General features: G+C 39.6%; 1 protein-coding gene across 2 annotated transcripts in view; it reads right to left on the bottom strand.

Moving 5' to 3' along the window:
- Positions 1 to 389: 389 nt before the first annotated feature.
- The window catches only part of VPS41 (VPS41 subunit of HOPS complex), a 2,347,711-nt gene continuing 2,333,779 nt past the window's right edge, over positions 390 to 14,321 (bottom strand). For both annotated transcript variants that reach the window (XM_044064839.1, XM_044064840.1), the window contains exon 29: positions 390 to 792. In XM_044064839.1, coding sequence (XP_043920774.1) covers positions 721 to 792 — 72 coding nt within the window. In that variant the 3' untranslated portion in view covers positions 390 to 720. The remainder of the gene's footprint in view (positions 793 to 14,321) is intronic.

The following is a 14,321-nucleotide window of genomic DNA, read 5'->3' as shown; positions in this document are numbered from 1 at the left end:
CAAGATAACAAGTTATAGATCATACAGAGAGAAATCACTGAATTATGTCTTTAGGAAGTCAATGTATCTCGCAAAATAATAGAGTGGCTGGATGCATAGTGGGGGTTAAGCTTTGAGACTTATAAATAGCTTAAAAATATTAATGGATAAAACCAAAAACAGTCTTGCTGACATAGTTCAAATAGCCAGGGTGCATGTGATGTTAACTAGATGGCAGGAAAAGCAAAGTTGAAACCAAGTAGAATTTGGGATTGATCAAGGAATACTACCTTGACTGTTCTCAGGAGCTGTACATTACACAACTCTTCCCTAAAGGGTTTAAAAGTAGATACAGTGCCTTCTAACATCCACCTGTGAAATGAAAAAAAAAAGACACCACCAGTAGTAGATACTTCTTCCAAATATTTTATTTTTATTAGACTGTCTTTTATTACCAAGATGTTTCATTGAGGAAATAATTAATATTTTCAAATGCAAACGGCAGGTTTAAATATCTCATATATGACACTGTGATCATTCCAGGAAAAAGTAACAGCTTCAGCACTCTTCAATAAACAGCAAATCAGAAAAGTGTAAATCAGAAACTTCCTTGTTAAAATAAAAGAATATATGTACAGCCGTATGGTTACATTTTTGTTCTTTTAAGCAACTGAGCTTGTGGGTTACAGTGAACATTTAGTAAATGTACAGCATCACAACGGAAACTGAGCATCATCACATCTACAGCTCAATCACTCCACTGCCTGGTCCGCGGCGTTTCGCATTGCAAATGTTACAGAACTGCAGGATATTCTGAAAAAGAAGAGGAGCTTCCTTTAGTTAAACGTAGAACATACTTCACAGAGTTAATATTCATGCTTTGCATACACACTTCTTCAAAAGGATTTGTTCAGATTTCCATAGCTAAGGCAAAGACTGTAGAAACAAAATCAAATGGAAAATGACGCCAATTATCTTTGTTGTAATCAGCACTTTTATAACATACACAGCATCCCTCCAGTATCCAACTGTACTAGAAAAAGCATCAAAAGACTTGGTAAATATTTACTTGGCATCAAAAACTCTACAAAAAGCATATTATGAATACTTACTCAGTGAAGGTCATTCTAGCACTGAGCAAATCCTGACCCTGACCTAGAATCCCAACACAACTCACCATTCCAAAAAGTAATATAACTAAAGTTATTAAGATATTGTTCCAAAATGCTAGTAGTCCCTGCAACTACATTCCAAATCTATCTAGTTTAAAACTACAGGTTTTGACCGCTATGAAACATGACTAAAACTATATATAAATAGCAGTGAAATCACAGTCCCAGTCTATACCAATTTTAGACAGAACAGGGTAGAAAAGATGGTAGGAAAAAACAAGTGCATATTTTCATGTTATATCATAACTCAAAGATGAATGACAACTCCTACATATCAGAAACAGCTCTGGCAGTTGCAGTCTCCATAAATGCACAAGTCAGTTACCGCTGGGTGCATGTACATAAAAAAAAAGACAAGGTGATACTCGAAAGACATCTCATGGTTTAAGGAGCACTGTAAAGAAGAGGACTGTTTAGGAGATTTTAATACATCCCATGCTTTAAGGGACACTACAAGGAAGAAGTGGCCCTGCTGGGAGATTTTTAACATCCCTAGCAAAGCCATGTGAATCAAGGCAGTTGAAATTAGTGCTTTCCTCTACGCTACACATAAGAAAATCATGTGTAACTTCTTGAGTAAGCATGCTTGTCCAGATCTTAACAGAGTCCAAGAAAATATACAGCAGCCAACCATCTTAGTGACTGCCTTATATATATATATATATATATATATATATTTTTTTTTTTAAGGATAGTGCACTGATGAATACTGACCAATTCCAGGCTCAGTCAGGTGAAGTACAAAACATTTCACAAACAAGAATACAGAAATGCAAGCAATAACATAACAGTTCAGACTAATTACATAGAAAAAAAAACTGTGTATGTACGCTCTAGTGAACAAGCATAGTGCAATGTACAATCAAGCAGAGTGTAATGTACAATATATACATTAGTTTCTAGAGTGGGTCAATCTTCAGTGAATCTTGAGAGGAGAAGAAACTCAGAAAGGAGGTGGGTTATGTGATATGTCCTGTGTTACAGCGGGAGCATCTGGCTTAGATGAAGAAATGCTTTCTGAGTTGCATTTTGAATTTGGAATAAGTGTTGATTTCCTTAATGTTGTTGGGGAGGGCTTGCCAAACATTAGGTGCTTGACAGGAGAAAGCATTTGCAGTGCTGCGGAGATTGTTTCTAGGTCTAATGAGAGTTGGTGTGGCTTGTCAGTAGTGTCTCAAGTTGTATGATGAGGTCTTTTCATGAAGTCTAGCTGTAAGGGGAGTAAATGTGTGGAGCTGGAGTAGTTTGTAAAGTTGGGATCCTAAAAGTAGGTTAAATATTTGTTTTGTGGGTAGCTGTTTGGTTTTTCTAGGGTGATACAGTGGTTTTCACAGACAGGCAAGTTTGTAATGAATCAGCAGAAGCTGTTAGAGATGGTCTACTGTGTGGCAATATTTTTCTTGGAAGCAGAAGCAAAAATTGGGAGCCCATATTCAAGCTGAAAAAGAGGAGATCTCCTTTGCCTTCCTACCTTCTTTGTCAGGAATGTAATTTATAAAAGTTCTCATAAGGAGACTAAGCAACACCTCACTAGAAATGTTGAGAGAGAGAGAGAGAGAGAGAGAGAGAGAACCTAACTGCTATGACTGGCATGTACTGCAGACTAGATGACGCAAGCAGTCTGTCCCATCCAATCATACTAAATATCCTGCATAACTATACCCGTGCTTGGTAGATTGGATATGGATAAAAATTGCTAAGTCTAAAATTTTAAAGAAGATACATCTCGGAATTCCTACAAATGTATGGGGAATGAGTTTCACAAAAAAACTATACTGGTCCAGTCAGAACAAGTGTCAGTCACACATAAGGCAATTAAGACAACAGCACTACACCACACAATTAACAAGACAATCAGTGGGAAAATATGAACAAAATGCTAGGCAAGATCAGTCATTAATGAAAATCCATTCTCAATGAACACTCAACTAGACAATGCAAATACTTACACATTTTACTTCTCTGAAATAATAAACTAATGGCTTATCTCCTACTGCACAACAGTATAATGCAATGTTCAGTCGCAGGGAATTTGCTTTCGCAGAAACTGTCACTTAGTTAAACTCTGCTATCCCAAGTCAGACTCCTTGGTTCTGCCCTGTCACAGATGGTCTCTCACCAGAATTTAGCTACTCACTATCTATTCTAATACAAAAGAATGTACAAGAAGCAGTAATAATATGGAAGCAGATAAAAATAATCTCTATACACAAGATAAATGATTTCCATAAGGCAGTTAACAGATTCATTAGCTGTCATCGTCATCATCATCAAGCCCCTTTTCCCTGATTTCTACTTGCTGTTGTGTCAACTGTCATCATCTCTCATAATTCAGTGCCACTTTTCTACCTTCTTTGACAATCATGTCTGACTGTTACAGATCTTCTCTCATATAATCCATCCACCTCTTTGCTGGACACCCTCGTTTCCTCTTGCCTTCTTCCTGTATGTCCTAAATCATCTTCACCAAATTGTCATCTGCTTTTCTGCACGTCTGACCCACCGTAATCTGTTCTCTCTGACTTCTCTGCAACTGGAGCTACTTAGAGTTCTGCTCTGTTATCATCACTTCTTTGTTTGTCCCACAGTATGCATCCTACCAACTGTCTCAGGAACTTCGTGTCCATCACCTCTAGCTTGTCCAGCAGCTCTGCCTTTACTGCCCAGGTTTCTGTACCATATAGTAGTACTGGTCACACTATTGTTTTGTACATCCTTCTTTTCAGCCTCTTTGGCATTCTTAGGTCATATACTAGGATCACAGGAGGTTACAAGACTATTGGGCTTAAAGCCTCTATAAGCCTAGCCATGTTATATTGTTCCATTACGGACCAAGACATAATCTATGTTTATGCATGAATCTAAGATCAGCACCGTCTACCCCTGTTTAAGAGGGACACAGGTGAAACCCTGGTGTAAATTTATGGTTTTCCATCCAATTGTCCAGATTATGCCTAAATAGGGTCATTGAGGAAATCTGTTTTACATGAACTGAGAGTTTGGTCCAGAGGAGTGGCAGCCTCTGGGAGATGTATCTGTCTCTCCAGCAAGTCTTGTTAATATGACAGGCTAAGTTAAGATCCCTAGAGTGAGTGAATATTGTCCCACTGGATTTGTGGATGTGCAGCAGCTTCATCAAGGCAGGGTCTGAGACTGCTCTGTAGGCCAGGCACAAGTCACCTCTAAGCAGTCTATAAGATACTAAGTAAAGTGATAGGGCCTTCAGTCTGTCCATGTAGGCCATGTGTTGTAGGTCCTACATTTTCTTGGTGATAAACCTCGGAGTTGCTCCAATTGCTCCCTCCAGATGCTGCAGATGTCTGGTGAGGTACATACAGAAGGGAGCAATGTACTCTATTACTGGTCTGATGTGAACTGAGTACAGGGGAGTTATGACCTCCTTAGCTTTGGATGCTATACCCTTGCTTATGAGGTGTGCAATGCTGAAGGCCTTTCTTACTACTGTGGACACCTGATGATCAATATTAAGGCTGCTATCAACTTGCATTCCTAACTCTCTCACCACGGGGCTTGAACTTAGGGGGATATTATTAATTTTGCAATTAGCAGGGGTTTCTCCTTTGCTGAAGGAGATGATAATGCATTAGTTTAAGTCCATGGCTTTGACACCAATCATTTGTCTATGTAAGCCCATCTTGTAGTATGTTGACATCTTTGGGGGAGTCGAAGATTGCAACCCATTTGCAGACAAAAGCAAACTTGGTAAGTACCTTTGCCAGCAACCTAAAGCCTAGAGGCAACAAGTGAAGACCATCTCTGGCAAAGCAGTGTGGTCTGTTGACCATATCATCACAAGCTGTCAGATACTGGATCCTCCTGGCTTGACACCAGAAGCTAAGCCAATTGTTGAAGTCAATCATTTTTTGTTTGTATTGTGGCATTATCCTGGGTGAGGGAAGAATGCTGCTTAGGGCTAGAGATATACCTGCCTGGGACACAATCTGAAAGCTCCATCATGTGTCTCTTCATTACAGTCCAGTGAGGTACATCTCAAGTCATTCACTCTAACGCGGACTATGACAGAGTCATAGCAGTACTTGTTCAGAGACTTGAGTGCGTGTGCGATTTGGTCTGTCTCTCACTATGGAGTCGCCTATGACTAAGGCATTTGTTTTAGATATGTTTTGCCTTAGAGGCTTATTTGGTGAGACACTGATGCATGTGTTATTATGTGTAGTGGGTGCTGTTGGGACTGTATTGTGTGCAGAAGGTTTGCTCTTTTGGTATATTTCTAGACAGTACCGCCATGTATGTGGGTTTATGTGTTGTAGGCTTCGTATGTGTGGGAGGTGGGAGGTGGAGTGCGGGTGCTGAAAACCTGCTTGGTATTTCATTTGTTGTTACATGAGAAAGACAGCAGCGATTATATATTCATAGTATAGCTACACCTCTCACATATTGTATTTGCATGTTTTAGGAGTAGCAGGTTGTCTGTATACATGAGGCAATTGCTACATTGTCTCAGGATGCCCATGTCAATCAGGCTGGCTGGAGAAATGGTTGGAAACTGACATTTCATTATATCAGGTGTATTCTGTAATAAATGGTGGAGGGTGAGCTAGATGGACTAGGTTCTGTTGTGCAACTAGTAAAATCAGCTAATATATGGGAGGTTTAGGGGTAGAAACCTATGCTGGCACCTCAAAAAGCACAGCTGGGTTGCTCTCTGGGCAGCAGTGCGCAACTCTGTTGTGCACCAAGAAGGAGGGAAGCTTAAGAGAGTTCCCTAGCAGTTATCTAGGGAAAATTTGACTTTTTAAGCATTTGTGTCTATACACAGCAGTGCTAACCCCCATTGCACGGTATGCAGCTATGCACAAACATTTTTCAAACAATCCAATCAATAGGAAAGCCCAAGACTGAGCCTTCTTCCAACAATCCCCAACTCAGATGTGTCCTTGACTGCACTCTTCTGCAACAAGGGTGCAGGAGGGCCCTCTCAATGTAAGACGGCTGGCTTTAGCACTCAGGAAAAGTCAACCAGTCCAGATTCAGCAAGTCTGACTCTAGCCTCTGCTACAAATCATTCAAAGTACTGTAAATAGACAGTGCAGAAAACACAGTCACAAACAATAAAAACAGTTTAAAGTAGGCAGCAAAACAGTTGCAAACAGTTTAAAAGTGCAAAGAAGGTTATACAATTTTTTTTCAGTAGAATTCACAGGATGTCTTGGATTTTATTCAGACTTCAGATCTCTGGCTAAGGAGGCCAAACTCTGAGCAGCTCTGGTAAACTAAGTCAGTGTGCCAGTTGGCTGCAAGTCCTCTGATTCTACCACTGACCTCCTTTATTCAGACTTCCACTGACCTCCTTTATTCAGACTTCCCATCTCCTCAACCACCACTTCCAGATATTTGAAGATGTTAACCAGTTCCACTATTTCCCTTTTATCTCAGTTCTCAGCCTCTTCTGATTTCCCCCATTTGCTGCCATTACAACACTTTTATCTATACTCAGCTCATACCTATCAAACTCTTAGCACAAGAAATTTGGACAAAGTCAAAAATAATGTCGGGAGGGGGGAGTCAAAATCAGGAATAGATTTTAAATACTTATAAGCATACAAGTTGTTAGAATAATAGGTTTTGCACTGGTGTGCATTTTTTGAAGGATATGATGTCTGAATCTCAAATGTCTGCCATTATTCAGTGACTTCAGTCCTGAGAACTGTGCTACAAAACCATATATTTTACGAGGAACAGACCGAAATATGAAGCTCTATCCTTTATGAAAGGCTTTGTTCAGCATCTGCCTGCAATGCCACATTGCAAACAGCAACTTTGCTATCTGCCCCCTCTGACCTGTTTACTAGTGAAGCCCATCACCACAGCTTCATTAGCATAGTAAGTTTATCTGCAAAAATACTTGGAAAAGAAAAACCTCAATCTTAGGTTAGACAATACCAAAAACGTACAGACACTGCACTGAGTGACAGCAGGTCACAGTACCATCTTGGCTATAGTTAGGCTCAATGATTATTAAATGGATGATGGGAAAAATGTAGCACTAATCTTAAACTTCTTTAAGGCCTTCAGTATGGTTGATCAATAAATGTTAAACAGGTTTTCTTCAGCTGGCTTTGCTGTAAAGGCCTTAGAATGAGCTGGCAACCACTTTTCAAACTGCTCTGAAGCTATTAAATGGCAAAATAATGTCTTTCACCACCAAACCCAGTGAAGTCTGGTCTACACCAGGGATGTATCATTGGCTCACTTCTCTTCTCCTTATTTACAAATGGCATGAAAACATATACAGGTAAATGCGCAATATTTCGGCATACAGGTAATTTCTCCATCCTGTATGCAGTGCAAGACTGGTAGGTCCTGATCAAGATGGTGTAAACTAGTTTTAACATCCTCGCCAGATGGCTTGATTTCAGACAGTAACTTTTAAATGAAAAGGCACTCAAAATGATACTATACGGGGAAAAAAAGAATGTTTATGACAACCTAATTCCCACAGCTAATACGATTAGTTATCCTCAGGCTCTGCTACACTGGTGACAAGCTAGAAGTACTTTAGTGTGGTACTGGAAAGTAATCTTCTTTTCCCATGTCAGACTGATGCAGCAGCCCTGTGCATCGATCAAAAACTGGGGACCTATACAGAATTAAGTAGCAAATGCCAAGTGAAACGTGCTCTCTGGCACTTACGGTACTACTGCCTAAGTCTCCTGCATAGCTCCACAGTACTTGGAAAAATAAGCAACAAAATGACCACATATGTGGTGCAAAACATCTGTACTTAGAATAACTATTCTACTGAACAACAGAAGCAACAAAAAAGGATGCATATGAATCCTGGTCCAATAAAAGTATCACTAAAATGTTTCTCAGACCATAAGTCATCTGCACATTTTGAACCAAGACCCACAGAGGGTGAAGCCATGAGTACAATCCAAATGACCCATGTTTATCTAGCGGTACTGGTATTAGAGGGTGCAGGTTAGAAGGATGGGAGTGAGTAGCCAGTGTTGGCTAACCCATTCTAAGGGGAAGAAGGTACTGTGGCTTACTGTTAGGCTGACAGATAGAGGAACACTACATGTTACACCAGTGCAACATGAAACTACAGAGGACATGCTGCCTACTGTGTGCTACATACACCAGGAAGATCATACATGGTTACATGCATGCTTTCCAGGGCTTGCAGCAAATGTGCAGCTCAAGGAAGTGTCTCCTGGGAGATGGGTTAGGGCTGCAGGGGTTGGGGAAAGTCCGCAGGATCAGTCAGATTGTCCTGGTCCATACCACCTGACTCTTCTGATACAGACTGATATAGTCCTAACTACGGCCTTAGCAACCTAGGTTCAGTTAGTGGCCCAGCCAATGCCAGAAGCTAGAGGGAGAAAAGAGGGATGAAGGGACTGCCTGCTCACCAGATCTGAGGAAGTTAATTGACAAAAGAGCTTATCTTTTCAATAAAGGTTAATTTAAAAAAGACTGGAAAAAATTACTTGTTTTTTCTTACTGAAGTTACTTCAGAAGCCACAGGTAAAATAATAGGGAAACAACATTAATACTGGAAAGATCTGAATCAATGGTCTATCAACTGTTCTAATAGCTAAAGCAGGAGATAGGTTTAACAGGAAATGGCATAAACTGCTCCTACAGCTGTTATTACAGCTAAAACAGATAAAACAGAATAGCAGGAAGGTAGCAGGCAGTGGAAAAGATTGGGCTCGGAGCTCAAACAGCTGTTCTAACAGTTAAAAATCTGAATCAATCAGTTGTTTTAACAGACTGATGTGACATATGAATCCAACAGCTGTTATAACAAAAGTAGGTGGAGGACTAAAAAACTGGTTAACACTAGGCATTAAAAAAGGTCAGTGTCAGGGTTCCAACAGCTGTTATTATAGCTCAAAATCTGTCTGAGAGTTTTAACAGCTAAAGCATGATACCAGCTCTCAAAATATCCTCAACCTTCTCATGGCTTTCTTTGTGGGAAGAGATTAGGGTGACATGCTGGAGGGGTAGGCTGTTCTTGTAAGACCTGCTGGAGAGTGGAGCTATGAATTGCAGGAGAAGTTGTTGTACAGGTGAAATCAGTGCCTTGGGAGGTGGGGTGTGGATGCAGCTGAGACCATGACACATACATTAATGCAACACCAGCACACTTGGGGTTAACTTCAATGAAACATAGAGCTAGCCTCTGCAAGTAACAACAGCAGCTCTTGGTTCACTCTCCTTCCATAACCTATAGTGCCATTCAGTTATCAGTGTGGTCCAGCTGGTGTCCCTGCATGGGAGGGTTTAACAGGTGAAGATACACAGCTGAGTATTGGGGAGTGGATGAAACTGGGGGAGCCACATTGCAATAATAGTTAAGACCTAATCTCGGCAGTGTTCAGTCTGCTGCAAAAGGCAGTGAGAATCTGTATCAACAAATCTGTGCGTCAAAACTCAGAAGTGTGTGCTAAATTAATTCCTTGCAATACATGCCTATTATCTCTTCCACAATGTTTTTATCCTTTGCTTATTTTGGGTAACTTTCAAATTCTCTAGCTGCAGAATGCTGACTCACAGCACTACCTCAGGAACTGATATGATCAGTTTCTCATACCCATCTTACTAATTTGCGCATCTTTGTTGTCCTTAGCACCCTAGTTGGCCACTAATTCAGGTCAGCATTTCAACTCAGTGTAGGTGTGTAGCATATTTCTCAAGTGTACATCATTACGAGGAACGTTCATCATTTGGGGTATTAAAAATTTCATGTTCTTCGAAGTTCCACACTGAAAGGGTCTGTCACACATTAAGTGTTAGCAACTTTTTAATGGATATCCATGGTAAATAGAAATGAATTGCATTAATTTGCTAAAAATTATTCCACAAGCAAAAATATCACATTTTAACCATCCTATGAGCTTTCCAGCTGAAGTTGTTAGTGGGCTGTTAGTAAGTGCTCCACATTTTGCCCATTTGCTCCACATTATGACAGGTAGTGTTCCTCATTTTGCAGATGGAAGGTTGAGAGCTATGATGTGTAGTTTGATGTCCCAAGTATCCAGACACTGAGCTGTACTGAAGTTATCTTATATTCTCAGACAATGCTGCTCAGAATATGAAGACAGCCTTAACTTAGTAAGTCCATACCACCCTAGATGATCAGTAGTTTAGTTCTTAATGCTGCATGTAGCATGATGCTTATGATAACTGCATTAAATTAGTTTCATAACTACTGTGTGATTTTTCTTCCTGTGTTATACTGCATTTATCTGTAACAGACGTATGCTGAGTTTGTCCATGAAGTACCCTGATGTGAAATCTGCTACTGTCTTTAACAGTCTGCTAAGCACTTTGATGTGAAATCTATTACTATGTACTTTGCATACAAACGTGTTTTTACTTTTTTTTTTTTTTTTTTTTTTTTATGAATAGGCAAATGGAATGTTTCTCCTCAGATACTGCTAAAAAGGATATCTGCCCAGTGAAGCTAAACTTCTTAAGAATTATAAATAAAATAAATGAAATAAAACAAAGTAAAATAAATAAGAAACCTTGTAACACACAACAGGTAAGTTAGCATGTGGAAGACAGACTACGGAAGGTACCTGAACAAAATTTTAAACTGCAGTGCTTACACCCTACATTAGGGAAAGCACCTAATCTTACTACCTGACTGTACAATCTCATCACATATTTAGGCCAGTCAGCCTTTAAAATAATCTTCCTAGTGAAAAGTTTACAAAACCTATTTCAAACAAGAATGTCAGCATGCAACTCAAGACTGAGGAAGCAACACCAATAATAACAGTAGTGGTAGATGGTATGTCACTTTATAGGATGGTGGACACATAAATCAAAGTTCTAGATCACATTTCAAAAGTAGTTTACTATCTATCACATGATAGAAATGCAGCTGACAAATTCACATGGTTGAAACAATTTGGAAAAACACTTGACTGAAACCTCTTTTCTCTGGATCATATATCACAGAAAACATTCTACACACAACAAAATACACCATAAAAATGTTTTTGCAGGGTGGCAAGCCACACTCCACCCTCCAAGTGGGGACTTTGTTCCCACATCTCCCTTAATGTTATATACGTGTGTGTGTTTGTGTACGTGTGTACATTAACTCCATGGTAGCACAACCATGGAGAAAAGAAAAAACATCATACATAGTGAAAGAATTAGTGAAGGAACATAAACACAAACATCTACAAATTTGGGCATGTGACATGACAGGGGGCACTGCCAATCTGCACATAACCTTCTTGGCTCACTTTCCTTGCAATCGCATACTGCATATATATACTTCTATGCTTTTCTGTAATTTGTGATTCAGTGAAATTATGTCTTAGTCAAATTGGGTTTCATTCAAGCAGCTTTTCAGTCAACTGCAATTCTATCACCTGATAGTAAACCTTCAAAAGTACATACTCCTATGGAATACTCACGCTGCAGGCATGCAATTTAAACATAATAATGCACGATCAATCAAAAAAAAAAATCTGCCCAGGTAAGGAGCAGCTAATTTACACAGCTGCTCATCCCTGAAACCTACTCCACATTTAATCTACCTGAGTCCATCTATTAGAGAAAACCCTACATCACTTCAGATAGGACATTCCAGGTCCCGTCTCCTTTCCAGTAGGGTAGCATTTCTTAAAGCCTGGCATGGATCTCCCAGCTCCCACTCATGAGTGCTCCTTCCTCCCACACTTTCCTCTTCAGCTCAGCTCTACCCATTTGACCCCCCTAAAGTAAGGTAAACTCATAATATCACACCGTGTGACTCAGTTCCCATTTTTCAGACATTCATATGTTCAGTGCTTGCGCTTTCTTCACGTTAGCCTTATCATTTTTTAATTCACTTTGCTAACAGGGTAAGCTCACTAGGCTCTCCTGTTTCTGTCTCTTTTCAAAGATGATTCGGAAGCACCATCAATAAGCAGCTCATAGCCTTAATAGCCTCAGTCTTAGAAGTCCTGCTCTGCACTCTACCAATTCAATGGCCTCTTTTTCAAGGCCTCTGCAATAGTACAAAATATTCTAGATGCAGCTGAATCAGTGGCTGCTATGCTGAAAGAACGACATCCAGTCTCACTGAGTCTATCCCCTTGTCCTGCTTTCAAACAACCTGTTAAGTCTTCAACACTGCTAACAAAGCTGCATGACTACATCTTAAGGTAATGATTACTCCCCAGCTGTTTTCTTTCTTAGTCTGCCCTAGACCCACACTTTCCATTCTGTATGTTATCCTAAATTCCTCATGCCAAAGTATGTGGCACTGTTTTTCTTTGTATTGTATCACATCATAGCTGCTGTCTTATCTGCTTATTCAGTTAGCTTACCAGCTCAGGTTAGAGGGTTTGTCCTACAATCCTGAAAACCAAATTAATACTAGTGTCATCACACAGTATGCAGGTGAAGATTTTTGTATGAAAAGCTGTATAAAACCTGCATTTGATTTTTTTTTGTAAAGTTACAGCAAATGTGAAATATGTGGCAAAATGCAGTGATCAAGTAATTGTGTATCTTTCATGTCGGACTGCAGCAGGCTTTTAAAAGTGACATTTTCTAACACACACACACACACACACACACACACACACACACACACACACACACACACACACACACACACACAGACACACATCAGCAGGGCACAGCTGGGTACCTCCTTCCAATGAATGTATTGCCTTACTGAGCTTCAAACTTTATAAAAGACAGACAACCTGTTGAGGAAATGCCATTAAATTTGTATTTTGCACCTGCAGGAAGTAAGGAGAACTTTCTGACCTGTTGAAAGAGGTGGTTGCCAAAAAGGACTGTGCTAGATCATGCCTCCTAGTGATGGTTCATTCCAATACCCCCCCAGAGTTCATAGAATAAAGGAAATCTTTCTTTAGCAACAGCAGTTACTGACTCGGTAGTAAGCTGGTGCCTTCTGTGTGGACTGTATGCTACTCAGACTCAGTGAGATCATTTTCATTTATTTTGTCTACTTAAATTCTAAAATGTCTAATCAGAAGTAGTCAGATTACCGTTATCTTCAGTTAGTAACAATACAAGAGCTAGCTAACTTACAGTATTCTTTAAACACCATCTGCCTATTAAAATCTTTTATTTTATATTTCCTTGACAATAACATATATGTTTGTTTGTTTAAAATGTACTGTGTAATCTGTTTAAGTAAAGAATGTTATTATTCAATCTTCAAAACTTGGATGTTTACTAATTCAAATAAGGATAATGACATACAAATAGTGAATTATAACTGTTCTTATCGACCTTTGAGGAGGGACAATTTAGTCAAAGCTCCTCTGTTAATGCTATGGTTGACTCTTGTTTAGAGTATAAAAAGTAATTAAGTCCCGAGTCTGACAGATTGGTCTGGTTGGTGGCAATGAGTTACTCTAACAGAAAGAAAGCACAGTTGCATTAACCCATTCAAACATCTACTGTTATGGATAAGAGCAACTTATAACAGCTGTACTATGTTCATCACCCCCACTGCTGCAGTAGCTTTTAGGCTATATAGGTTGATTAACAAAGCCCATCCAACCTGGATGGAGGAAGGATATGGATCCCGGAGTACCTGGATAATGCTCATAAAAAATCCAGTCGTGGATCTAGAAAATTAATTCAGTTTGAAATGCCTTGTAAAGGTATGTAGAGAAGACCATGTTGCTCTGCCTCTAGAACACTTCTAGAATCCAGCTCTTTTCAATACATCATCAAAGAAAAGGCTGTCGTATAACAGGCTTTGATATTACCTGGAACTGGTTTAACATCGGGGTCTATATTATAATATCGAATGGAACGAATGTCGAACGGCCGAAATATAAAAGTGCCATTCAAATAACTTGGTTTTGTGGGGGGCTGTGCCCCCCGCAACCCCCGCTAATTTTATATACCAACTCTGAGACCGCACTACAGTGAGGAATCTTCACCACACCCCAATCCCACAAACCAGAACTCTATGAACGGCACTTTCGATATTTCGGCCATTCGATATTTGTTCCGTTCTATATTATAATATAGACCCTAACATCGTATGTGTAAGGAAAGGCAATAGCTAAGGACAATCATCTAGAAATGTCTGTTTTGACAAAGGTTGCCTTTCTTTGTCCCACTGTATGAATGAAATAGCTCATCAGCTTTTAAAAAGAAATTGGTTCTGTCAAGATAATA

The sequence above is a fragment of the Protopterus annectens genome, chromosome 3.part0 (assembly GCF_019279795.1).
Source record: "Protopterus annectens isolate FY-2018-M chromosome 3.part0, PAN1.0, whole genome shotgun sequence".
In the NCBI taxonomy this organism is placed as follows: Eukaryota; Metazoa; Chordata; order Ceratodontiformes; family Protopteridae; genus Protopterus; species Protopterus annectens.
The sequence above is the reverse complement of the archived record's forward strand: the minus strand, read 5'-3'. Positions and strand labels throughout refer to the sequence as shown.